This window comes from Anthonomus grandis, chromosome 16, assembly GCF_022605725.1.
Source record: "Anthonomus grandis grandis chromosome 16, icAntGran1.3, whole genome shotgun sequence".
NCBI lineage: Eukaryota > Metazoa > Arthropoda > Insecta > Coleoptera > Curculionidae > Anthonomus > Anthonomus grandis.
Genome location: NC_065561.1, coordinates 20,665,350 through 20,693,263, shown reverse-complemented (window position 1 = coordinate 20,693,263; position 27,914 = coordinate 20,665,350). Strand labels below are relative to the sequence as shown.

At 33.2% G+C, this 27,914-nt stretch overlaps 1 protein-coding gene and 1 long non-coding RNA gene across 9 annotated transcripts in view; one reads left to right on the top strand and one right to left on the bottom strand.

The window, feature by feature from the left end:
* Nucleotides 1–22,861, top strand: part of LOC126745684 (uncharacterized) — a 107,262-nt gene extending 84,401 nt beyond the window's left edge. The window contains exons 1-4 of one of the 5 annotated variants that reach the window (XR_007663634.1): nucleotides 7,288–7,359; nucleotides 18,547–19,068; nucleotides 19,591–20,112; nucleotides 20,983–22,861. This is a non-coding gene — a long non-coding RNA (uncharacterized LOC126745684). Of the gene's footprint in view, nucleotides 1–7,287; nucleotides 7,360–18,024; nucleotides 19,069–19,590; nucleotides 20,113–20,982 lie in introns of those variants that run through there. The other 4 variants (XR_007663632.1, XR_007663633.1, XR_007663631.1 and 1 more) reach the window with 4 other exon arrangements.
* LOC126745677 (5'-AMP-activated protein kinase subunit gamma-2) overlaps nucleotides 1–27,914 on the bottom strand; it is a 158,688-nt gene that overhangs the window by 128,201 nt on the left and 2,573 nt on the right. Inside the window, exons 3-8 of one of the 4 annotated variants that reach the window (XM_050453637.1) lie at nucleotides 27,378–27,899; nucleotides 17,598–17,797; nucleotides 9,018–9,150; nucleotides 6,280–6,434; nucleotides 6,074–6,224; nucleotides 816–1,007 (exon numbers count right to left, since the gene is read on the bottom strand). In XM_050453637.1, the coding sequence (XP_050309594.1) occupies nucleotides 816–1,007; nucleotides 6,074–6,224; nucleotides 6,280–6,434; nucleotides 9,018–9,150; nucleotides 17,598–17,797; nucleotides 27,378–27,899 (1,353 nt within the window). Of the gene's footprint in view, nucleotides 1–815; nucleotides 1,008–6,073; nucleotides 6,225–6,279; nucleotides 6,435–9,017; nucleotides 9,151–17,597; nucleotides 17,798–21,943; nucleotides 21,983–24,849; nucleotides 24,928–27,377; nucleotides 27,900–27,914 lie in introns of those variants that run through there. The other 3 variants (XM_050453639.1, XM_050453640.1, XM_050453638.1) reach the window with 3 other exon arrangements.

The following is a 27,914-nucleotide window of genomic DNA, read 5'->3' as shown; positions in this document are numbered from 1 at the left end:
CATTCAAAAATTCTTCTTCACTTTATGGTAATTTTCGAGTCAAAATTAGCCGGCATTCAAAATTTACGTTGTGTTGTTTTAAATGCCGTTAAACATGTACAATTATTATATACATTTGTGATTACCGTATTAAATTCACTATATGCCTTTTTTGGGAATGTTTGACCATACCTTCAAATTTAAGTTGCCTCCTCTGTTTAAACGTAGAATTAGGAGTTTTATTTATAAAAATCAATTTAATCTTGTATTTGTAATAAGAACTATTTCAGCAAGTTGTTTTGATGCGATCGATTTATGACTACTAAGAAACAGCGGAGTTATTCATTATGTTGAAATAGCGGAATATCTAGATAATGCACTCTGTATAATGGATAGCTTCGAAATGTGGAAGACAATATGACACTTTTACATCAGTTTGAATGATGTGATGATTTTTATGTGACGCACCAGTGTTATTCATTATACAGGATCTCCATGCTTTTTATAGCAGGACTTTAATAAGTTTTCGTGCCAAAAAATTAAAAACATTTTACAGGAGTCAAGAACATAATACAACATCAATAGAAAACTTACAAATTAGATTTTCAACAAATGTTGACAAATATCAAAAATACAAACATAATAGGTAAAAATAGGTTTGAGGTTATTTACAAAAAAGGAAAAAATCCTGACAACGAAAGTTAAACCTTGGACAATAATAAATGAGATAAAACCTGCTTCTGTAAATTCTGTAATAAATTATCAATTCAAAGTGGGTCACAAAAAAGGATTGAACGAACGAAATGTTCATAAATGATTCAGAGGTTATACCTTACCTTTTTCCTCTCGTCAGGGGGTACACTGACGTGCGACCTGTTTCTGAAGATGTCCATCACCCTGGTCATGGGACTTTTACTCGAAGAGGCCGCTGTCACGGTGTGATAGTACATATTGTCACTGTCGCGTACCGGATGGGCCGATCCGTCCCTGGGACCACCCCTGTGACGTCCCTGGGCGAACGCGGCATGCTACAAAGGGAAGATATTATAATTATCTCGCTAAGTAGGTTTGTGGATTTTTAATCACGTTGGTTCAAGCAATTTAAATAAAAAAAATTACACACGTAATCCGTGCGGTTTGTCTGTAGGCCTTTAGAATAGACCAGGAATATTGGTCGTGCAAGGGGTTTGTCTGAGACCACTTTCTGAAGGTCGTGAATATTGAGTCACGTTTTGCTTGGACTAATAATAGTAAAAAGAGGAGAATGTTTCTGTAAAATTGACACTTTTGTATGTTTTGCTTGTAAGCAAAAGTCTAATTTCTTGATTAATTTGCTAAATTTGTAGAATTTTTGCATTTAAATTGAAATCTTTCTTAGGGATTTTAATATAAAATTGTCTTCAGTCTTTATTAAAGGAATTAAGATTCAGGGAGCGTGTTACACTTAAAATTGGAAATTCTGCTTTAACAACTATTTACAGTGCCGGCCAAAAGTAGAGAAACTTTTAATTTATTTTCTAATTTAATAATCTATTCAAAATTTTTGTGACACCATGTATTAAAAATGTTTATCTTAGCCTAAGCCATAAATTCATACTAAAACAGTTTGAATATTTATCACAGGAATGTAAATAGTAAACAATGTTTTTGTTACTTGAGGACATAAATAGAGAAACTTTTTGTATTAAATATTTTAAAAATAATAGGTCTCGTTTGAAGCAGTTCGTTTTCGATTGTGAAGAAGCCTATTTAGTATTAAAATGCCTCGAGGTATAAATTTATCTGAACAAATAAAAAAAACTTAAAATTGAGAAGCACAATGCGGAAGTGAAACAAGTAACAATCGCTAGAGAACTTGATCTTCATAAAAGTGTCATTTGTAAGCAAATCAAATTGTGGCAAACTAGAGGCACTACTGCCAGCATCTCTAAACCAGGTGGACCCAAAAAAACAACATCTGCAACTGACAAGCTAATTAGACGATGCTCTATAAGAAATCCATTTTTCTCCGCCGAAGATATAAAAAAAGCATATCCCTTTCAGTTCGATCTATTCGAAGACGTTTATGTGGCGGCAACTTAAAAGCCAAGAGACCGGTAAAAAAACCTTTCATTTCAACGAAAAATAGACAAATTCGTTTAAGATTCACAAAAGAACACTTACATTGGACCTATAATCAATGGAAAAACGTTTTATGGTCAGATGAAAGTAAGTTCAATTTATTTGGGTCAGATGGTATGAGATGGGTTAGACGTCCCGAGAATGAAAAATTCAACCCAAAGTACACTATTCCCACAATCAAACATGGAGGCTGTAATGTGTTGGTGTGGGGATGTTTTTCCGGGCATGGCGTTGGTCCACTGGTGAGAATAGATGGGATCATGAATAGCCAATATTATCTAAACATCTTAAGGAATAATATGCTTCCCTACGCCGAGGATAATTTGCCGTTTATTTGGAATGATAACGACCCCAAGTCTACACACTTCTAAAATTGTTAAAAATTTCCTAACCTCTCAACAAATTCAAGTTCTGAAGTGGCCAGGTTTAAATCCCATCGAGAACTTGTGGGAGCACCTAGACAAAAAAATCCGAATAAGTTCCGAAATAAAGACGAATTATTCCAAGTCCTAAAAGAGGCATGAAGTAAAAATTCCGGAGATATTATACACAATCTTCTTAAATCTATGCCAAGACGGTGTAGTAAAGTTGTGAAGAATAACGGTTATGCCACAAAGTATTAGTATGCTTTTATCCACATTTTGTATTATAACATAATTATGTCATAAAAATATAAAGTTTCTCCATTTTTGTCCTTAGAAAAAAATAAATGTTGTTTGCATATTTTGTAATAAATCATTTGTTTTCAATTTTTTTTTTCTAATTATTTTCGTCACTACTAGATATAATCATAAACATTATTTACAATTACTTCGAATTAGTTTTAATAAGAAAAAAATAAAAATATTAAGTTTCTCCATTTTTGGCTAACACTGTATATATAAAGAATTACTGAAGTATTATTATTTCAAAATAAGTAATACTATTGACACCTTTTTTTAGCATTTCTGAAAGACTACCTGTAGGCCCTTTTTTGACTAATTTGTTATCTAATATAGGAACTTCAAAATCTATGCCTGAGTCTTGAATTTGGGCATATTAAGTGGAAATCTTTATTATATTTACATGGAAAAATGAGATTCCGGAATACAAGTAATTTCCGCATACAAGTAATTTTCAGACCTAATTGCACCTTACATTAATACAATGAGTTAAAATAAATTATTCTATATTGACAAAAACAAATTTTATAATCTTCTGAGTCAATTATGTGTGTATTTATACATTTTTATTTGTTTTTTAATATTTTATTTATGAAATGTATATAAAAATATAATGATAACTATCTATCTACTTTAATTTTTCATTTTTTCTCAAAGCCTTTATTCATTAAGGTATAATTTATTGCTAATAAGTAAAAATGGTCGTTTTAGTATAATGTTATGGACAGTTTGAGGACTTTTTAATAAAAAAAATATTTTCTCAAAATTTTTGAGTTTTCTTAAAAAACCCTGAAATAGGTATTCAATCAATTTAATCAAAGAATTTATGTAAAAAATTTCAAACGTGTACGTTGTCTAATTTGCAAGTTGTCAACAGTTCGAGGATTTTTTAATCAAAAAAATCATCTCACCCAAAAAATTTTTTTTCTCAAAATTTTCGAGTTTTTTTGGAAAACCCTGAAATAGGTGCTCAATCAATTTTATTAAAGAATTTATGTAAAAAATTTCAAATGTGTAGGTTACCTGGTTTTTGAGTAATGAGCAGTTTGAGGATTTTTAATAAAAAAATCATCTTTTTCAAAAAAATTATTTACTCAAAATTTTTAAGTTTTTCTGAAAAACCCTAAAATAGATATCCAATCAATTTTATCAGAGAATTTATGTAAAAAATTTCAAATGTGTACGTTACTTGGTTTTTGAGTTACGGACATTTTGAGTCTTTATTAATAAAAAAAATCATCTCACTCAAAAACATTTTTTTCTCTAAATTTTCGAGTTTTTTTGGAAAATCCTGAAATAGGTGTCGAATCAATTTTATGAAAGAATTAATGTAAAAAATTTCAAATATGTACTTTTCCTAGTTTTTGAGTTATGAAGAGTTTGAGGGTTATTTAATAAAAAAATCATCTTTTTCAAAAAAAATTATTTTCTCAAAAATTTTGAGTTTTTTTGAAAAATCCTTAAATAGGTGTCCAATTAATTTTATCAAAGAATTTATGTAAGAAATTTCAAATGTGCACGTAACGTGGTTGTTGAGTTATGGACAGTTTAAAGATTTTTTAATAAAAAAAAAATCTTCCTCAAAAAAATTTATTTTTTCAAAATTTTTGAGTTTTTCTGAAAAACCCTGAAATAGGTATCCAATCAATTTTATCAAAGAATTTATGTGAAAAATTTCAAATGTGTACGTTACCTGGTTGTTGAGTTATGGAGAGTTTGAGGATTTATTATTAAAAAAAATTATCTACCTCAAAAAAAACTTATTTTCTTAAAATTTTTGAGTTTTTCTGAAAAACCCTGAAATAGGTGCTCAATCAATTTTATCAAAGCATTTAGGTAAAAAAAATCAAATATGTACGTTACTTGGTTTTTGAGTATTTATTAAAAAATAAAAATCATCACACTCAAAAAAATGTTTTTTCTCTAAATTTTTGAGTTTTTTTAAAAAACCCTGAAATAGGTATCCAATCAATTTTATCAAAGAATTTACGTAAAAAATTTCAAATGTGTACGTTGCTTAATTTTCCAGTTATGGTTTTTTTAATAAAAAAAATCATCTTTCTCAAAAAAAATTTTTTCTCAAAATTTTTGAGCTTTTTTGAAAAACCCTGAAATAGGTGTCAAATCAATTTTATCAAAGAATTTATGTAAAAAATTTCAAACGTGTATGTTACCTGGTTTTTGAGTTATGGACAGTTTGAGGATTATTTAATAAAAAAATCACCTTACTCAAAAAAATTATTTTCTCAAAATTTTTTAGTTTTTTGGAAAACCCTGAAATAGGTGTCCAATCAATTTTATCAAAGAATTTATGTACAAATTTTCAAACGTGTACATTTCCTAGTTCTTGAGTTATGGACAATTCGTCGATTTGGTAATAAAAAAAAATCATCCTAAAATCACCCTAAAAAAATATAATTATCCTGCTAAGACAGCTAGAAAACCTAAATAATGATTCAACAAGCCTAAGCAATATTTTAAGGGTACTACTGCGAAAAACATTATAATTCCTTAAATCAAACCTCAAGATACATAAGTAAGAATAAGTCTATAATACCTCTCCTTTCTAATTTGACAAAAAAACAACAAAACTCATTCATCAATAAACAACTTTGTCTCTTTTAATACACCATAATTCAAAAAGTTCTCCTAATCAAGGATTTCAATTATCTTCAAATCTGCCATCAAAATCCTTAATTTTACTCTATCAAAGGCATTAAAGAAATCCGTGTAGATAGAAACAAAAATGTCTAGAAGCCAAATTAATTTAAATTGTGTTCGCAAATAGTCCTGCCACACCATCAGCCAAGGATCGCGTTTTTGGGTTTTATATTAATGTTTATAGTCATATGAAATCATTTTAATTCAGGCAATACTTCTTAAAAGTAATTTCTGATCTATTTGTTTTCTATTCTAATTCAAGCCATGAAAATCATGTTTTATTTATTTCATGTATTCAAAGTAATTTTTGTAGTTTAATTTCTAGGGCAGATTTTAAGGACTTTTGGGCTGTTTCATTTGAATTTTGACGTTAAAAATTACCATCATCATTATGACACATTATTAAGCATGATACTCTCCACATCAAATGACTACTAAGCATTAAAATATTAAGCGTTACACCCACCCAAACTGCTAAATTACAACCAATTCCAGGTGGTTAGATTTAACTTAATTAAACAGGAAATCAGTTATATACCCAACTATAAGTACTACACCATAAAGTCTATTAAGATAAAGAAGAGATGATGCCAATCAAGTGAAATACCTGCAAAAAAAACGATTAGTCAAATTTCCCAATGTACACTTGCCTTCTCTTTCTTCTTTCGCTCCTCCTCCTTCTTGCGCTCCTTGTCCTCCTTCTTCCTCCGTTCCTCCTCACGCTTTTCCTCTTTCTTTCTCTCCTCTTTGCGCTCCTCCCTCCGTATAATTTCCTCTTCCGATTGGAAAGTCGGTTTATTTCTGGCAAACAATATACATCAAATATACCATAAATCGAATCAGATGTATACCATACCTAAATATATCCATCACTTTCGTCATAGCGCTCCCTCTGTTGGAACCCGCGGTAACCGTATGGTAGTACCTGGTGTCAGAACTGTCCGGAACGGTAACCGGATGTGCAGAGCCATCTTTCGGCGCTTTTTGTTTCGGATGTATAAGACCCGTATGCTTTGGAAAATGATATTATAGTACAAATGAATGAGGCAGAGAGAGAGATAAAGAGGATCTTAGTTAGGTGTACTTGATACATGCAAAGAAATGATGTTTAAAAATCAGTAAACGTTGGAAAGGTAACGGGATTATGACACTGAAATATCCAATAAATTAAACAAAATTTAAACAATTGCTCCTATCGCGTGTTATCAATGAAATAATCCGCGCTCGCTTTCGCGGAATAACGCGTCGATTAAGCGCTAAATTAAGAGCCTACTTGTCACCAGAACAAAATTAAAAAAAAGTCAATGCCAAGCGAAATATTTCCACTCAAAAACAACAAAATAATAATATGTAATGTTTTATCGTGGAAACGTGATATTTTCACTTTTATATTTATTTATGGGTTGTTTTAAATAGCATTGAACATTCTACGTTTTAAAGATCTCAATCCAAGAAAGTGCACTCTTAAGAACCCAGAATAATTGTACTAAAGGTTGAAGTTTTTCAGAGAGGTTATGTAAAAAATTTCAAATGTGTCCGTTGCCTGGTTCTTCAGTTATTTTTTTAAATACAAATGATTCAAGGCATATTAGAGAAGTGAGATGCGGTAGAATGGCAATAATCGACCCACTTCTTGGCATGAAAACCCATCTGAGACCCAGGAATCATTGACGATCTTAATAAATTGATGGTTTACGTCTGTATTCGGGTCAATTACGTACGAAAAGTAACATTTCAAGATGATTCAGGGCATATTAGAGAGGTGAGATGCGGTAGAAACCCCAATAATCGACTTTTGACCCCTTTTTTGGCATGAAAACCCATCTGAGACCCAGGAATCATTGACGATCGCAACAAATTGTTGGTTCACGTCTGTATTTGGATCAATTACGTACGAAAAGTAACATTTCAAGATGATTCGAGGCATATTAGAGAGGTGAGATGCTGTAGAATGGCAAATAATCGACTTTTGACCCACTTTTTGGCATGAAAACCCATCTGAGACCCAGGAATCATTGACGATCGCAATGAATTGATGGTTCACGTCTGTATTTGGATCAATTACGTACGAAGAGTAACATTTCAAGATGATTCAGGGCATATTAGAGAGGTGAGATGCGGTAGAATGGCAAATAATCGACTTTTGACCCACTTTTTGGCATGAAAACCCATCTGAGACTTAGGAATCATTGACGATCGCAATGAATTAATGGTTCACGTCTGTATTCGGATCAATTACGTACGAAGAGTAACATTTCAAGATGATTCAGGGCATATTAGAGAGGTGAGATGCGGTAGAATGGCAAATAATCGACTTTTGACCACTTTTTGGCATGAAAACCCATCTGAGACTTAGGAATCATTGACGATCGCAATGAATTGATGGTTCACGTCTGTATTTGGATCAATTACGTACGAAGAGTAACATTTCAAGATGATTCAGGGCATATTAGAGAAGTGAGATACGGTAGAATGACGAATAATCGACTTTTGACCCACTTTTTGGCATGAAAACCCATCTGAGACTTAGGATTCATTGACGATCGCAATGAATTGATGGTTCACGTCTGTATTTGGATCAATTACGTACGAAAAGTAACATTTCAAAATGATTCGAGGCATATTAGAGAGGTGAGATGCGGTAGAAACCCAAATAATCGACTTTTGACCCACTTTTTGGCATGAAAACCCATCTGAGACTTAGGATTCATTGACGATCGCAATGAATTGATGGTTCACGTCTGTATTTGGATCAATTACGTACGAAAAGTAACATTTCAAGATGATTCAGGGCATATTAGAGAAGTGAGATGCGGTAGAATGACGAATAATCGACTTTTGACCCACTTTTTGGCATGAAAACCCATCTGAGACTTAGGATTCATTGACGATCGCAATGAATTGATGGTTCACGTCTGTATTTGGATCAATTACGTACGAAAAGTAACATTTCAAGATGATTCAGGGCATATTAGAGAAGTGAGATGCGGTAGAATGACGAATAATCGACTTTTGACCCACTTTTTGGCATGAAAACCCATCTGAGACCCAGGAATCATTGACGATCGCAATGAATTGATGGTTCACGTCTGTATTTGGATCAATTACGTACGAAAAGTAACATTTCAAGATGATTCAGGGTATATTAGAGAGGTGAGATGCGGTAGAAACCCAAATAATGGACTTTTGACCCCTTTTTTGGCATGAAAACCCATCTGAGACCCAGGAATCAATGAATTGATGGTTCACGTCTGTATTCAGATCAATTACGTACGAAAAGTAACCTTTCGAGATAATTCGAGGCATACTAGAGAGGTGAGATGCGGTAGAATAGCAAATAATCGACTTTTGACCCCTTTTTTGGCATGAAAACTCATCTGAGATGTAATTGTCTACTTTTTTGTTATATATAGTAAGATGTGTAATTTTTTGCAATCTTTTCTTGTATCAGCAAACTTCTATTTCCCTATGTACAAACCCTTTCCTATTAAGCATCTACAATCCAACTATATAAGTGGCCACAAGCATAATGCCTCACTATTTACAACATCGCATGCCATCACCAATTAATGATTTTTTAGTAAAGGCACTTACCAACATGGCGGCTTTCATAGAAGCCATAAAGGCACTTCCTTTTCGTTTGCTTGCATCCGAATTGGACCTGCTTCTTGAGCCCTCCCTTTTCGGACTAGACTCGTCGGATTTACGACGTTCGGCCGAATTAGACCTAAACAAAATTTGAAATATAGTAAACATTTCTTCACGGGTACTTTATAAGTAAAGAGAAACGCTTTCGGTCTAATTTTCGCACTCAAGATCTGGATTTGTCAGACCGGTATACCAAAAAGCAGATACAGAATAGGCACAATAATGCCTAAAATTAATAATTATTTATTTATTTATTGAATTACAGTATTAACAACCATAGAGGTCAATTACAGATACCACCTAGCATATAAATGTACAATGCACCTAATAAAAAGTTTAAAATATTTCTTATAATCTATAAGTATTTGCAACTACCCACATGTATCACATAATCAGGCCTGAGACTGAGAAGCAAAAAGTCTAAAGTCAATAATTTCTGTAAAATGCCTTAAATCTCTAATAGCAATATCAAGGTCAAAATAATCACACATTCTATATATTGGTGAGTTCTTGTATATGTTCTTGGATAATCAAGATGAAATTTTTTTCTTTATCTGGTATACCAACATTAATGAAGAACGGCAACATTTCCATAATTTGAGGAGCATCAATCTTATTTGTCAAAATTTTATAAATAATGTACACTACGGATGTTTTAATGTGACGATTTCCTAGGGATAATCTGTTAAATATTTTCAGAAGCAAATTATGGTTATAACCTTGTTGGGGATAATATCCAGATTTTAATCTAGACGTCATATTGTGGGGACCAAATTATACTTCTATATTCTAACCATACTATCAAACTGTTTTAAACAACACTCAATGTTGAGTTTATTGAGTTCAAATATTAATTTGTTGTAATGGCAACCGCGCATTGCAGGTTACAATATTTCACTAGTGGCGGCAGCACAACACAGTCCCTTTGTATATCTAAATATAGACAATTTTTGACCGATCGACGTTTTCATGTCGTACGTGACTGTAAGCAGTAGTTCTCTTCTGGTCGTCTTGTAAAAGCATTGGTTGTCATATTGGTTTGGCTTTGTGAAAATAACTTCGCACAAATACGTAGTAAAGAATATTAAGTGAATAATTAGTTGGTTTTATTTATTACGGATAAGAGTGAACCGAAAAGCGGGTAAATCCCCAACAAAATTATGGTCCTTCGCCCGGATATTTAGTGCAAGAAAAAATATATGGCCGGCGGTTGGCGTCTGATGGGTATTATTAGAATATCTGTTTGCTGTATGCCGGAAAAAACATCTGCTATTGGAAAAGCAAAATACAGAAGAGAAACTTGGATCATTGGGATAAATAGCACGTTTGGTGATAAAATCTAAGTATTAGTAAATTTGGATTGCATATTATTGTAATTGCAATAAAAGAATAAAACAAGTTTAACAATATTCAGGTTATTGGGATTAAGATATTGTTATACAGTGGTGCCAGATTTTGGTAATTGGTAGCCAAAATTGGATAATTGGAAGAAAACAGTCAGGAAATTGGTTCCCTATGTTTGACTTGGAAATTTGGATTGATTATGGAATTTTGGTATTATAAAACATATATAATAATTATGGTGGAATATTGGATTTCAATTTGGTTGGACAATTCGACATGCAATTTGGATTGCGATTGGTAAATTTGGTCTAAATTAAAATTATACATAAATATTTATAATCTTGGAATATTGTAAGTATTTAGGCAAATTATTGTAAGAGATATGAGATATTATTATTCAATAATTATTGGGATTATTGTAGTTATTTGGTAGATTACAAGATTTGGTATATCTTTGATTTAATTAATTTCTTTAGATGTTTGGTACATATTATTATTATTGAGTGTATTGTTACGTATTGTTAACATTATCATTGGTTACATTGGGTAACATTTATTGAAAAAGTTATGAGTTGGTGTTAACTTTTTATATTTTTTTTTGGTGGAAAATCAATTGGTTATTTATTTTTTGGTAAATTTGTACCTACTTACACTCGTACTTACGTTACATTAAGTAAAGGGGCTATTTATTTGTACAGTTTTTTAAGGTTGACTCAATCTGAAAGATGACGGAACCAACAGTGTCAGTGTTAATTAGACGCCGTGGGGGCATCAAGAGTAAGCTCACTACAGCTAACAACTTTATTAAAAATATTATACAAAATGTGCCTCAACCTCCACAGCTATTAGATTTGGAGACTCTTATGGAAGTTGAGAGTAGGTTACAAAATTTAATTTCTTTAAATACAAAATTTCAAGAATTACAAGAAGCCATTGAGGATGAGGTAAGTGTTGATACTCTAGAAAATCAGGTAGCAGAGGGACTCGCTTTTGAGACATTGTATTTCAAGACAATTTCTTTATATAAAAATACATTACATGTGCATAAATTTCAACATATTTTAAAACAACAAAATAATGATGGTTTGGGTGATGAATCATCTCAACCAACACCAATAATTATTTCGAGACCTCAGTTGCCTGCTATTCCTATTCCGAAGTTTAATGGCAATACACAAGATTGGTTGGAATTTAGGGACACCTTTATTTCATTAATTCATTCAAATGATTCTATTGGGGACTTGGAAAAAATATATTTTTTAAAGGGAGCTTTAGAGGGTGAAGCTAAACATGTGATACATTTGGTGGATCTAACAGCGTCAAATTATCAGGTGATTTGGAATATGCTTTGTGATAGGTATGATAACCCAAATGTCTTGGTAAATGATCATTTGAAATTGTTGGTTAATATACAAAGTATATCTAAGGAATCACATAGTGATTTGCGCAATATTTTGGATGGTATTAATAGAAATTTATATTCATTAAATAAATTAGGCATAAATACGGATAGTTGGGATCCTATTATTATATTTTTGGTTTGTCAGAAATTGGATTTGACAACCCAAAGAGTGTGGGAGGAGAAAAAGCCTCGTGATAGACTTGCCACTCTTAATGAATTTAAATCATTTTTAAAAAATCGTATTGAAATGTTGGCTTCTTTTGAGAAGAATAAAATTAAACCTAAAGTTGAAGAAAAGTTGGGACACAAATATGGGACTAAACAAAAAATTGATTATACCTCTAAATCTTATTTGGGACAAACTTGTCATTGTGTTTTTTGTGAGAGTAATAGTCATTATATTTCGAATTGTTCAGATTTTATAAAGTTAACCATAAAAGATAGATTTCAAAAAGCTAAGCAGTTGGGCTTATGTTTGAACTGTTTAAGAAAAGGTAGTCATATGAGTAGGGATTGTAAAGTTAGTGGTTGCAGAAAATGTAGACATAAACATCATACTTTGCTACATTATGAAAATCATAATAATCCTGCTCATGTTACTCAGAATTCGAATGATAGTTCAGACAAGAAAGAAAATGCTCAGAATTCAAGTATTCAACAAATAAATTCTGTTTTTGCTAATGTTGGTTGTTCATTTGAGTCTGAATCTTTTTCGGAGGTTTTATTACCAACAGCTTTGGTACAAGTTGTGGATAATAAAAATAATTCTCAGATATTGCGTGTTCTACTAGATAGTGGGTCACAGTCAAATTTAATTACTTTAGAAGCTTGGCAAGCATTGGGTTTAACAAGTCAAGACGTTTCAATTTCTATTACAGGAATAAATCAAACAACATCAAAAATAAATAAAAAGTGTACTTTGGAAATAAATTCTCTTCATTATCAGTTTAAAATCCAGGTAGATTGTTTAGTTGTTCCTGAGATAAGTTCTTTTATTCCTAATCAAAATATAGATTATGCTTCGTTAGATATCCCATCACATGTTAAATTGGCAGATCCTTCATTTGCAATTCCTGGAAAAATTGATATGCTACTTGGAGCTGAAATATTTTATACCCTTCTTTGTATTGGACAGTTTACTTTGAAAAATAATAAGGTTATATTACAAAAGACTCGTTTGGGTTGGGTTGCAACTGGTTCAATTAATATTGGAAATAATTTTAGTACAGTTAAATGTAATTTAGCTATAAATAATTCAAATTCTCAAATACAAGATCAACTTGAGAAATTTTGGTCAATAGAAGAATTAGATATTGAAAATAAAGTATTGTCACAGGAGGATAGAGAGTGTGAAAAGTTATTCCTGGATTCAACTTTTCAAAATCCTGATGGGAGGTTTGTGGTAAAAATTCCTTTATGTGATAATCCTTCTAAACTTGGTGATTCTAAGCAATATGCTTTGAATAGATTTTTGGCATTAGAGAAAAGATTAAACAAAAATATAGAATTGAAAAATTTGTATGTGTCATTCTTAGATGAATATGAAAAATTGGGTCATATGTCATTGGCTAAGGATTCTCCTAATAATATTTCTTATTACTTACCACATCATGGTGTGTTGAGTGATCATAGTCTTACAACAAAGTTGAGGGTGGTATTTAATGGGTCAGCAAAAACTACATCAGGATTGTCATTGAATGATATACAATATATAGGTCCTAATTTACAGGATGACCTTTTGGGAATTCTTTTGAGATTTCGTAAACATAATGTTATAGTTTGTGCTGACATTACAAAAATGTATAGAATGGTTTTGGTGAATTCATCAGATAGATCACTTCAAAAAATTCTATGGAGATCCGATCCTAGTCATGATATTAAAGAATATACATTGAACACAGTCACTTATGGAACAAGGTCAGCTCCTTATTTGGCTATAAGGTGCTTAAAGGAACTTGGATTGCAGTTTTCTGATAAATATCCCTTGGCATCAAAGGTCATTTTACATGATTTTTACGTAGATGATCTGCTAAGTGGGGCAAAAAATCCTCAAGATGCAATTACTTTGAGTAAAGAAATTGATTTAATTTTAAAATCAGGATGTATGAATCTTTGTAAATGGATTTCTAATGATCCTTTTGTAATGAAAACACTTTGTGAGAGTACTTCAAACCTGGAATCAATACATTTTGGTGAAAAAGAAAACTATAAAACGTTGGGTCTCTATTGGTCATTTAAGACAGATATGCTAAAATTTAGTATTTCATTTTCTACTTCCCATAAAATAACAAAAAGATCAATATTGTCAGATGTCGCAAAGATTTTTGATCCGTTGGGTTTACTTGGACCTTGTATAATCCTGGCAAAGATTCTTCTTCAAAAGTTATGGTCTCAGAAGTTGACCTGGGATGAGACTTTACCAATGGAATTAAATTCTAAGTGGGTAAAATTAAAAAATCAGTTCTCTACACTTAATAATTTATGTATAAAAAGACATGTCATTTGTGTAAATCCAACAAAAATAGAGTTACATGGGTTTTCCGATGCTTCTATGGATGCTTACGGAGCTTGTATTTATTTAAGAACAATTTCTTTAAATAATGAAATTGGAATATCTTTATTGTGTTCAAAGGTTAAAGTTTCTCCGTTAAAAACTCGTACAATCCCTTGTTTGGAACTTTGTGGAGCCTTATTGTTGGCAAAATTGTTAAAAAAGGTTCTTGAGTCAATAGAGCTCAATATTGAGGAGATTCATCTTTGGTGTGATGCAAAAGTTGTCCTTGGATGGATTGGAACCTGTCCAAGTACACTTGAAGTTTTTATTTCGAATAGAGTATCACAAATTCAAAATCTTACTACTCCCGAAATGTGGAAATATGTCAAATCTGCAGATAATCCTGCAGATCTTTTATCTCGTGGCGTATTACCAGAAAATATTATAGATTGTCCAAAATGGTGGCATGGCCCTGAATTTTTGTTCAGCGAGAATATTGATTGGTCAGGCTTTATAATAGAACCTTTGGAGATTTTACCAGGAAGGAAAAAGAACATTCATATGTGTGAATTAAGAACATATAATGATAATGTCATCCAGTTTACAAATTTTAGTAATATTTTACGTTTGATTCGTACTATAGCTTATTGTTTGAGATTTAGAAATATGTTGCAGCTTGGTAAATGTAAAATAAAAGATTCTTTTACCCCTGAAGAGATAGATTTGGCTTGGATAAGAGCAATCAAATTGGTACAAGGAGAATGCTTTTGGGAATTTATCAATTTATTGGCTCATGGTAAAAATAAAGACAAAATTATTAAATTAAACCCTTCCCTTTTTAAACTTCATCCCTTTATTGATGAAAATGGACTTCTAAGGGTGGGGGGAAGACTACAAAATTCATCTTTTAATTATCATAAAAAACATCAGATCCTTCTTCCTGCAAAACATCATTTTACCAAATTACTATTTATTTATGAACATAAAAGATTATTGCATCCTGGACCTCAAATGTTGTTGAGTGTAATCAGAGATAAATATTGGGTAATTGGTGGAAGAAATTTAGCAAGAAAGGTCTCATTTGAATGTATTGTTTGTTTTAAAACAAATCCAACTTCTTTAAATCAAATTATGGGGTCATTACCAGAAGAAAGGGTAACTTTGGCATATCCTTTTTATAATGTTGGGGTGGACTATGGTGGCCCTCTTTATATTAAAGACCGTAATGGTAGAGGAGCTAAAATAACTAAATGTTATATTTGTTTGTTTATATGTCTCTCTACTAAAGCAATTCACTTAGAGTTAGTTTCAAATTTAACTAGTGAAGGTTTTATCTCGACCTTTAGAAGATTTGTCGCTAGACGTGGCAAACCAAAATGTATCTTTTCTGATAATGGTTCCAATTTCATTGGGGCAAATAATGAATTGAAACAACTTGGGGAATTTTTACAAAAAGAACTTAACTTAATTTCTGAAACAATGATCAATGAACAAATAGTATGGAAGTTTATTCCATCTTATTCTCCAAACTTTGGTGGAGTTTGGGAGGCAGGTATAAAATCTTGTAAATTACATCTAAAAAGAATTGTTGGTAACAATACGCTTACTTTTGAATGTCTATACACAGTCCTAGTTCAGATTGAGTCAATTCTGAATTCTAGGCCATTGGTGCCCATATCATCTAGTCCTGACGACTTAGATGCATTAACACCATCGCATTTCTTGATAGGTAGGAAATTGTGTAACCTACCAGATCCTAGTTTAAAACATGTTTCATTATCTAAACTTTCCATGTACCAGCATATGCAAATGTTACTTCAACATTTTTGGAGTAGATGGAGTACTGAGTATATTAATGAATTACAGGTTAGAGCTAAGTGGTACATTGAAAGAAATAATGTTAAGGTGGGTGACTTAGTCATAATTAAGAATAAAAACCTGCCTCCATTACAATGGAGACTTGGCAGGGTAATTGAACTATTTCCTGGCATAGACAATAAAGTGCGGGTAGTGAAACTTAAAACGAAGACTGGTGAAGTGAAACGTGGTATCTCTCAACTGTGCTCTTTACCAATAAACAGTGAGATATCTAGTTAAGAATTCATCTTAAGAAATTTTAAATTTTAGTTTGTTTTAGTTTTAGTGAGCTAAGGTTGTCTTTGCAAATATGTAGATAGTTAATCTTAATTGAAAGATGCCCTTTCAAGGTGGGGGGTATGTTGAGTTTATTGAGTTCAAATATTAATTTGTTGTAATGGCAACCGCGCATTGCAGGTTACAATATTTCACTAGTGGCGGCAGCACAACACAGTCCCTTTGTATATCTAAATATAGACAATTTTTGACCGATCGACGTTTTCATGTCGTACGTGACTGTAAGCAGTAGTTCTCTTCTGGTCGTCTTGTAAAAGCATTGGTTGTCATATTGGTTTGGCTTTGTGAAAATAACTTCGCACAAATACGTAGTAAAGAATATTAAGTGAATAATTAGTTGGTTTTATTTATTACGGATAAGAGTGAACCGAAAAGCGGGTAAATCCCCAACACTCAACATTAAAGTTTCTGGCATAGTTCTAATAACGAAACCTATTATTTTGAGTGCCTCAATAACTGCGTTAATAATGTGATCGGTAAAGGCTAAATTACAGTCAACAATCACATCTAAATCATTTTCATTGCTGGAATGTTCAAGCTGGGTACCGCTAATATTGTAGCTATAATTAATTATATTTTTTATAAGTGTCAGCGACATTGCTGAATATTTTTTTTATTATTATTGAAATGAAATGAGTTTGCATTACACCATTATATTATACCACATGGTTGATTATCTGTTTGTTAGTAGTAGAAGTTCTTATTGGCCATTTAATGTAATTAGGTATCGATTCCAGGCAGTTGAAGGACAATACGTCCAGATTCCAGAAAGAAACCCTGAAGTCCTTAAAAACGTACATAACTCATCATTATAATGTTTTTGGTTTTTAGTCAAAGATTGAGGCAAACAAACTGTACTTAAGGCTCAAAGTTTGAGCACTCCTCTGACTCCATAAGACATCAAAAATGACTTTGATTGTATCAATGTCATTGAGCCTAATGAGTGAAAATCATTAGGACCTTTAGACCATTATGGTCAAGATTAAGGTACACTAACTAAGCTTGAATGAAGATAAACCTTAGAGAACCTCAGTTTTATACCAAAAAAAGAGCTTCGACAAGATAGATCATGAGTTTAGGAATCTATGTACCTCTATATTTTTATGTTAATATCTTTTAACGGATTTCTTACCTAGATGCAGACCCACTCCTGCTTCCACTCTGCACCCTCGCCTCGTTCCTCCTCACGTCACCTTTGTCCTGCTTCTGCTGCTGTTTCGATTTCTCCTTTTTCGCCTCCTTGGCACCCCACGTTCCCGATCTGGGCCTAGGCATACTTTCCGCTTCATCTCCTGTAGAAGAAGTCACCGGTAGAGGTTGCGATCCTAATTCCTATAAACAAAAACAGCGCATAATTTTTAGGTCATATTCATATTTATTCGATAGTTCAATATTTATTATCAATCATACGTGTGCGGTGAAAAAGAGCCGGTCGGTATGACTAATGTATATGAAATGTGCACAGTTTGAATATGTTTAGAGGGATTTGAGTTAGCCTTAGTAGGATAAATTACGTACGAAAAGTAACATTTCAAGATGATTCCAGGCATATTAGAGAGGTGAGATGCGGTAGAAACCCAAATAATCGACTTTTGACCCACTTTTTGGCATGAAAACCCATCTGAGACCCAGGAATCATTGACGATCGTAATGAATTGATGGTTCACGTCTGTATTCGGATCAATTACGTATGAAAAGTAACATTTCAAGATATTTCCAGGCATATTAGAGAGGTGAGATGCGCTAGAAACCCAAATAATCGACTTTTGACCCCTTTTTTGGCATGAAAACCCATCTGAGACCCAGGAATCATTGACGATCGCAATGAATTGATGGTTCACGTCTGTATTCGGATCAATTACGTACGAACAATAACATTTCAAGATGATTCCAGGCATATTAGAGAGGTGAAATGCGGTAGAAACCCAAATAATCGACTTTTGACCCACTTTTTGGCATGAAAACCCATCTGAGACCCAGCAATCATTGACGATCGCAATGAATTGATGGTTCACGTCTGTATTTGGATCAATTACGTACGAAAAGTAACATTTCAAGATGATTCCAGGCATATTAGAGAGGTGAGATGCGGTAGAAACCCAAATAATCGACTTTTGACCCACTTTTTGGCATGAAAACCCATCTGAGACCCAGGAATCATTGACGATCGCAATGAATTGATGGTTCACGTCTGTATTCGGATCAATTACGTACGAAGAGTAACATTTCAAGATGATTCCAGGCATATTAGAGAGGTGAGATGCGGTAGAAACCCAAATAATCGACTTTTGACCCACTTTTTGGCATGAAAACCCATCTGAGACCCAGGAATCATTGACGATCGCAATGAATTGGTGGTTCACGTCTGTATTCGGATCAATTAAGTACGAAAAGTAACATTTCAAGATGATTCCAGGCATATTAGAGAGGTGAGATGCGGTAGAAACCCAAATAATCGACTTTTGACCCACTTTTTGGCATGAAAACCCATCTGAGACCCAGGAATCATTGACGATCGCAATGAATTGGTGGTTCACGTCTGTATTCGGATCAATTAAGTACGAAAAGTAACATTTCAAGATGATTCCAGGCATATTAGAGAGGTGAGATGCGGTAGAAACCCAAATTATCGACTTTTGACCCACTTTTTGGCATGAAAACCCATCTGAGACCCAGGAATCATTGACGATCGCAATGAATTGGTGGTTCACGTCTGTATTCGGATCAATTAAGTACGAAAAGTAACATTTCAAGATGATTCCAGGCATATTAGAGAGGTGAGATGCGGTAGAAACCCAAATTATCGACTTTTGACCCACTTTTTGGCATGAAAACCCATCTGAGACCCAGGAATCATTGACGATCGCAATGAATTGGTGGTTCACGTCTGTATTCGGATCAATTAAGTACGAAAAGTAACATTTCAAGATGATTCCAGGCATATTAGAGAGGTGAGATGCGGTAGAAACCCAAATTATCGACTTTTGACCCACTTTTTGGCATGAAAACCCATCTGAGACCCAGCAATCATTGACGATCGCAATGAATTGATGGTTCACGTCTGTATTCGGATCAATTACGTACGAAGAGTAACATTTCAAGATGATTCCAGGCATATTAGAGAGGTGAGATGCGGTAGAAACCCAAATAATCGACTTTTGACCCACTTTTTGGCATGAAAACCCATCTGAGACCCAGGAATCATTGACGATCGCAATGAATTGGTGGTTCACGTCTGTATTCGGATCAATTAAGTACGAAAAGTAACATTTCAAGATGATTCCAGGCATATTAGAGAGGTGAGATGCGGTAGAAACCCAAATAATCGACTTTTGACCCACTTTTTGGCATGAAAACCCATCTGAGACCCAGGAATCATTGACGATCGCAATGAATTGGTGGTTCACGTCTGTATTCGGATCAATTAAGTACGAAAAGTAACATTTCAAGATGATTCCAGGCATATTAGAGAGGTGAGATGCGGTAGAAACCCAAATAATCGACTTTTGACCCACTTTTTGGCATGAAAACCCATCTGAGACCCAGGAATCATTGACGATCGCAATGAATTGGTGGTTCACGTCTGTATTCGGATCAATTAAGTACGAAAAGTAACATTTCAAGATGATTCCAGGCATATTAGAGAGGTGAGATGCGGTAGAAACCCAAATAATCGACTTTTGACCCACTTTTTGGCATGAAAACCCATCTGAGACCCAGCAATCATTGACGATCGCAATGAATTGATGGTTCACGTCTGTATTCGGATCAATTACGTACGAACAATAACATTTCAAGATGATTCCAGGCATATTAGAGAGGTGAAATGCGGTAGAAACCCAAATAATCGACTTTTGACCCACTTTTTGGCATGAAAACCCATCTGAGACCCAGGAAACATTGACGATCGCAATGAATTGATGGTTCACGTCTGTATTCGGATCAATTATGTACAAAAAGTAACATTTCAAGATGATTCCGGGCATATTAGAGAGGTGAGATGCGGTAGAAACCCAAATAATCGACTTTTGACCCACTTTTTGGCATGAAAACCCATCTGAGACCCAGGAATCATTGACGATCGTAATGAATTGATGGTTCACGTCTGTATTCGGATCAATTACGTATGAAAAGTAACATTTCAAGATATTTCCAGGCATATTAGAGAGGTGAGATGCGCTAGAAACCCAAATAATCGACTTTTGACCCCTTTTTTGGCATGAAAACCCATCTGAGACCCAGGAATCATTGACGATCGCAATGAATTGATGGTTCACGTCTGTATTCGGATCAATTACGTACGAACAATAACATTTCAAGATGATTCCAGGCATATTAGAGAGGTGAAATGCGGTAGAAACCCAAATAATCGACTTTTGACCCACTTTTTGGCATGAAAACCCATCTGAGACCCAGCAATCATTGACGATCGCAATGAATTGATGGTTCACGTCTGTATTTGGATCAATTACGTACGAAAAGTAACATTTCAAGATGATTCGAGGCATATTAGAGAGGTGAGATGCGGTAGAAACCCAAATAATCGACTTTTGACCCACTTTTTGGCATGAAAACCCATCTGAGACCCAGGAATCATTGACGATCGCAATGAATTGATGGTTCACGTCTGTATTCGGATCAATTACGTACAAAAAGTAACATTTCAAGATGATTCAGGGCATAGTAGAGAGGTGAGGTGCGGTAGAAACCCAAATAATCGACTTTTGACCCACTTTTTGGCATGAAAACCCCTCTGAGACCCAGGAATCATTAACGATCGCAATGAATTGATGGTTCACGTCTGTATTCGGATCAATTAGGTGCGAAAAGTAACATTTCAATATGAAACTGGGTCTAGGCATACTTTCCATTTCTGCAGAAGAAGTCACCGGTAGAGGTTGCGATCCTAATTCCTATTAACAAAAACAACGCATAATTTTTAGGTCATATTCATATTTATTCAATAGTTCAATATTTATTATCAATCATACGTGTGCGGTGAAAAAGCCGGTCGGTATGACTAATGTATATGAAATGTGCGCAGTTTGAATATGTTTAGAGGGATTTGAGTTAGCCTTAGTTTCTCAAGGGTATTACTAAAAATAGGGTTTTGCTATTGCAAATATGATTTTTTAATCAATCAACAACTAACTTAACTATATAGATATCGCCTATTGAGACACAACAATTTTCTCACTGAAGCTTCAACCGCTGCGCTGGTAGGAATGCACACTTACCTTATTTTTTTAAGTTGAAGGTCGTAATCATAAATTAATTTCTTATCAGAAATGTAATTAAATGTTTTACTAATTTTATAAAAAATTGATTTTCAGTATCCCCGAGGTAGTTATTAATATAGTATCCTAAATTCAAATTCACTCATTATAAACACTTTTTTTAAAGATAATGTTTATATAGTGTATTATATGAAACTCCTTGTATATTTATTAATATAAATGTACGATAATTAATCCTTACCCGTAACAGCCCGATCCAGTACATTTCGCACACATTATAAATAATATAACCATATCGAGCGGGTTTATTGTGAGATTCTCACAGCAACTAAACGTGCTAACAAGAAGAATAATGCCACAGTCATTTTCGGTTTGAATTTCGCGTTAAACTGTTTACAGTGGCATTTAGCTCTTTTTTGGTATTTATACATAATTGTTTATAAATAGTTGGTTGGTCGGTCGGTCGGCATATTATACGGTTTAGGAATTTAAATATATACAAATAAAATGATAATAAACTTTACAGAGACGTGCATTCAATAGTGTCATAATAACATCGTAACTGAATAAGTAAGGAGGCGACGAGAAATCGACCTCCTTTAAATGAAATAATATAGGAAAATTTTAAAATGAAATAAGTACACTAGTTATAGGCTGTTTCGAGTCATTTTAATCATAATTTAATTTTCGTGTATTTTTTTTTATAATTTTTATCTGAACAATTCAATAGAGCTTTAATTCCTGGTTTCATTAATACCAAATACCTCCAGCTATCTCCAATAGTTTAGGAGATATTTGGGAAAAACATTTGGTCCTTCGAGCCGGATTTTAGACTAAAATCCATATTTTCCGAAACTCACTGATAGTAACACTACATAGTGTTCATTTTTGTTGAAATAGCTTAAAATATTCTTAATCTGTTACGCCACTGGAAAGGTTCCAGCAAACCCTTTAATGGGCCACATCTGTTTTATACATTTTTGCCTCTTAAAATTTACTTTTGTTGACAATAAAGTTAGTCTATGTTTAGAAACCAACGTGTGCGTTTTATTTCAATAATTTTAATCAGCATTTAATTTTCTATCCCAGTAGTTAAAAATCTGGACAATTTTTTTATTAAGTGCCTGGAAAATAGTTTTTAATTAAACAGTCCGATGGAGCTTTTTCCCTGATTTCATTGATACCAAACACCCCATAGCTATCTCCAACAGTTTAGGAGATATTTGGGAAAAACATTTGGTCCTTCGAGCCGGATTTGGGACTAAAGTCCATATATCTCGGCAACTACTCATAGTAATCACATGGAAATTGGGCTTATTTTAATCAGTGTTTAATTTTCTAAGCAATCAGTTAAAAACACAAGAATTTTTTTATTGATTAGTCGATTTTCTCAAAAAGTGTCAAAATTTTGAAAAATTATCAAAGGACATTTTTAAAAGGAAAAATTCCAATCTACAATTTTTCTAATTATAATTTTTTTTATTAGACCAGTCGTTTTTAAGTTATAATCCAAAATGTGGATATTATGCCCAAAAGTTCTTTCTCCCCGTTACTACAAGCTTTAAAGTCGATTTTCTGAAAAACTGTCAAAATTTTGAAAAATTCTCAAAGGAGGTATTTAATAGGAAAAATTCCAATCAACAATTTTTCTTATTATAATTTTTTTTATTAGACCAGTCGTTTTTAAGTTATAACCCAAAATGTGGATACGATGCGCAAAAGTTCTTTCTCCCCGTTACTACAAGCTTTAAAGTCGATTTTCTCGAAAACCGTCGAAATTTTGAAAAATTATCAAAGGAAGTTTTTAATAGGAAAAATTCCAATCTACAATTTTCCTTATTATCATCTTTCCCATTAGACCAGTCGTTTTTAAGTTATGACCCAAAATGTGGATACTATGCGCAAAAGTTCTTTCTCCCCGTTACTACAAGCTTTAAAGTTTATTTTCTCAAAAACTGTCGAAATGTTGAAAAATTCTCAAAGGAGGTATTTAATAGGAAAAATTCCAATCAACAATTTTTCTTATTATCATCTTTCCCATTAGACCAGTCGTTTTTAAGTTATAACCCAAAATGTGGATACGATGCGCAAAAGTTCTTTCTCCCCGTTACTACAAGCTTTATAGTCGATTTTCTCAAAAACTGTCAAAATTTTGAAAAATTGTCAAAGAAGGTATTTAATAGGAAAAATTCCAATCAACAATTTTTCTTATTATCATCTTTCCCATTAGACTAGTCGTTTTTAAGTTATGACCCAAAATGTGGATACTATGCGCAAAAGTTCTTTCTCCCGGTTACTACAAGCTTTAAAGTCGATTTTCTCAAAAACTGGCAAAATTTTGAAAAATTATCAAAGGAGGTATTTAATAGGAAAAATTCCAATCAACAATTTTCCTTATTATCATTTTTTTTATTAGACCAGTCGTTTTTAAGTTATGACCCAAAATGTGGATACGATGCGCAAAAGTTCTTTCTCCCCGTTACTACAAGCTTTAAAGTCGATTTTTTCAAAAACCGTCGAAATTTTGAAAAATTATCAAAGGAGGTATTTAATAGGAAAAATTCCAATCAACAATTTTCCTTATTATCATTTTTTTTATTAGACCAGTCGTTTTTAAGCTATGACCCAAAATGTGGATACTATGCGCAAAAGTTCTTTCTCCCCGTTACTACAAGCTTTAAAGTCCAGTTTCTCAAAAACTGTCAAAATTTTGAAAAATTATCAAAGGAGGTATTTAATAGGAAAAATTCCAATCAACAATTTTTCTTATTATCATCTTTCCCATTAGACCAGTCGTTTTTAAGTTATGACCCAAAATGTCGATACTATGCGCAAAAGTTCTTTCTCCCCGTTACTACAAGCTTTAAAGTCGATTTTTTCAAAAACCGTCGAAATTTTGAAAAATTGCCAAAGGACATTTTTAATAGGAAAACTTCCAATCTACAACTTTACTCCTTACACTTTTCTTCAATAGACCAATCGTTTATGAGTTCTGAAGCAATATGTGGCTTACCTAAAATTTTCGTAAATATTAATTAAATGAATCCAGTTTTGCGCATTTTTAGATTGCAAGAAAACAGGACAAAGACGTGTCAACTCTATATAATTAGAATCTATATGGATAATTGATTATTATGATTACTATACCTTTCTCTTAGATAGGGTTAAATTCCCTTGCTCAATTCTCTCGTCCAAATGTTTCAGCAACATCTGTCGCAACATACTTTTCACTCATCACCGGCACAATCAACAGTAAAACAAATTCGTGGGTTGTCAACTAATCAAGTAATTCAACTAACACAGATCCCGATTATCTTTATTAAAAAATCTCCGTCATTGTCTCATTGAGTTAATGATAAAAAAAAAACAAGCAGTGTCTTACAAAAATTGCAACTTTAGAAAAAAGTGCGTGCCTAAGTTAAATAATTTGCACGTCCGGATATTGCTGATGATATAGTCTGGGTATAGTAGAAACAAATAGCATATAAGTTTAATTTAATAAATATAGGATAGACAAACTATAACTATTATAAATCTAACAAGGATTGGAATTAATGTATTGAGACGGAAATTGTCGTTGGGAAAATAATTTTGAAAAAGTTAGTCGATTAACTCATAGGCGTAAAAAATGACTTCGAATGACAAGAAAATACACAAATTTAATCCTAGATTATATAAATGACACTAAATAGTTAAAGAACCTAAAAAAATGCCCCCGTTTATGGATTCAGGGCTTTTCTGGAAAAACATAAAAGGGTCCAAAAGAATTTCTCCCACTTTTTTGGCCTCCAGGTATTTTTAAATGTTATCCAGGATTTGAGCTTGTTGACGTATTTTTTTATGTCTTCCAGGCATTGCACAAAATTAATTTTTTATTCCAGGCACTTTTCGGACTTATACAAATTGCTCTATTATTCCAGGCACACTTTCAAGGCTAATAAATCCATTTAAAATTTTTTTCTGGAAAAACGCTGAAATAGGTGTCCAATGATTTTATTAGAAGAACCTATGGATCAATTTTCAAGTCTCTAACTCACTTAGTTTCAGAGATATGAGTATTTTCTACTGAGAGAATCTTAGTTTTTTTTGGCATTTTGTTCAACTTCCAAGCCTAATTTCTCTATTTCAAAAAAAAAATATGGAAAAACGCTGAAATAGGTGTCCAATGATTTTATTAGAAGAATCTAGGTATACATTTTCAAGTCTCTAACTAACTAATTTCAAAGGGATTCATGGTTTTTAATTAAATGAAAAAATTTTTTCATTTTATTCCAGGCAGTTTTGGAACAGTTGCCTCATATGTCTAAAAGAATGTTTGATATTTTTGAGGACTATAAAATGATTTTCCATATTATTTAAATAAATTTTTCCCATTATTCCAGGCCAGTAGCAGTTAGGTCAAATACAAAGATATTTCTCACCTCTATATCTTATTTGACTGGCCTAAACTGACACACAACTAAATTACATAAGTATACATACATAGGAAATCGTTTATAAAAATTAATACCTTTCTGCTGACGGCATAAAATAACTCGAATATTATATTACAGTTATTTAACGTAGGAACCACGATGTTCTCTAGACAATAATTTGTGTTCCTCAAAACCAACTGAAAAATAATTATACCTTGATTATATATCCCAGTAGTAGGTTTTGCATTTAAAAAAAATAAATTCGCTCTTATACAATAACAAAATTAAAACGCTTATTTATGATGTTGTTTTTACGCCAACGCACATCGACACACCAGTTACGAAATAAATATTATGTTAATAGAGTGTGATTTTGGCCATAAAATAATGTTATTATTTCTATATATTTAGGTCAGATAAAGAGAAATGGATGTTTTCAATAGCATACCTGATAATATACTTGCTTACATCTACAATGGACTTATGATGAATTGCTAGTCAAAAAATTCAGGAGAAATCAGAGCCGGACTTGCTAGACAGAATCCGACCCTCTTCATAAAAAGTTTCTGGAAATCAATTTTCAAGGAAACCTAAACAATTACTCAATACGATTACACTCAACTATCAATCCCGATATCATTTTTAAACTCGCGTGAACCGATAAATCCACTAAACTCCACTCGACGTTTCGTCATCGAGTATTTTCAGACTGCACGTCGTCTTTTATCGTGGTCACCACTTTTTCCAGTACAGTAAACCGCACAAACGAATAAAATAAACTTTATTTCATGATAAAACTTTATAACAGAGTATGACGTAATGGGGAAAATATAAAAACGTCGATGATGCAGTCGGATTTCGCCCTTAAGTTACATGTTGCACCTTTTCAGGAACGCGTGCACGTAATGCAGTCCTTGAACTGTTTAATTTTTTTTTCTCATTGGTTTAATGAGTGCCCAAATGCCTTACGGCTTGGCAATAGTGTTTTAAAAGTATGAAGAGGTTCAACAGATACGGTTTTTGAGGACATTGGAAAAATGTCCTCACCACATTTAACAAGTACACAACATAGCATACTTTAACTTCTATGAAATAATAATCCTATAGTATTAACATATAATAAACCTTCTTGTTAAACGGGAATAAAATATACACATAATATTAAATTCCTCAATATATATCACAGGCACATTTTACCCGATATTCATAGTTGAAGTTCAACTAAAAATGTACATATTATGGTGTAAACCTTGGACTTACCTTTTTCTTTTCAGCCTCAGGCCTTTTTACCCACACCTCTTCGGCCTCACTACCTTCCACCTTAGAACTACCGGCCTCCTGACTCTTAATCTCAATCAGCGAGGAGTCAAAGAACCTGGAATCATAGTGCGGACTTTTATTAAAAATCTGATAAGCAGGCAATCTCTTGGTCTGCGTCGGTACCGCCCCGACGGTGTTACTTTGCCGATAAGATTGACGCGACGCGAATATCTTCGCCACTTCCGACATGTGTTTCCGTTTACTCTCCTCCGATTTCAGTATCAAGTCGAACTGGAGCTTTTTCGCGATGTTTTTCTCCGGTGTTACCACGATCGGACCCTCGTCTACCGCATCATCGTTGCTAGCGGTGACTTCCAATTCCTCTGGCGTCTGTTGTTTAGTCTTGACTATAACGAATTTATGTGTGGGTCCAGTAACTGTATCTATCACAGACGTTTTTGAACTGGTGGAAGACTCCGAGAGCGATTTTTCGCTGCCGAACGTGTTCGAAGGCACTGCGTTCTATAAAGAACATAA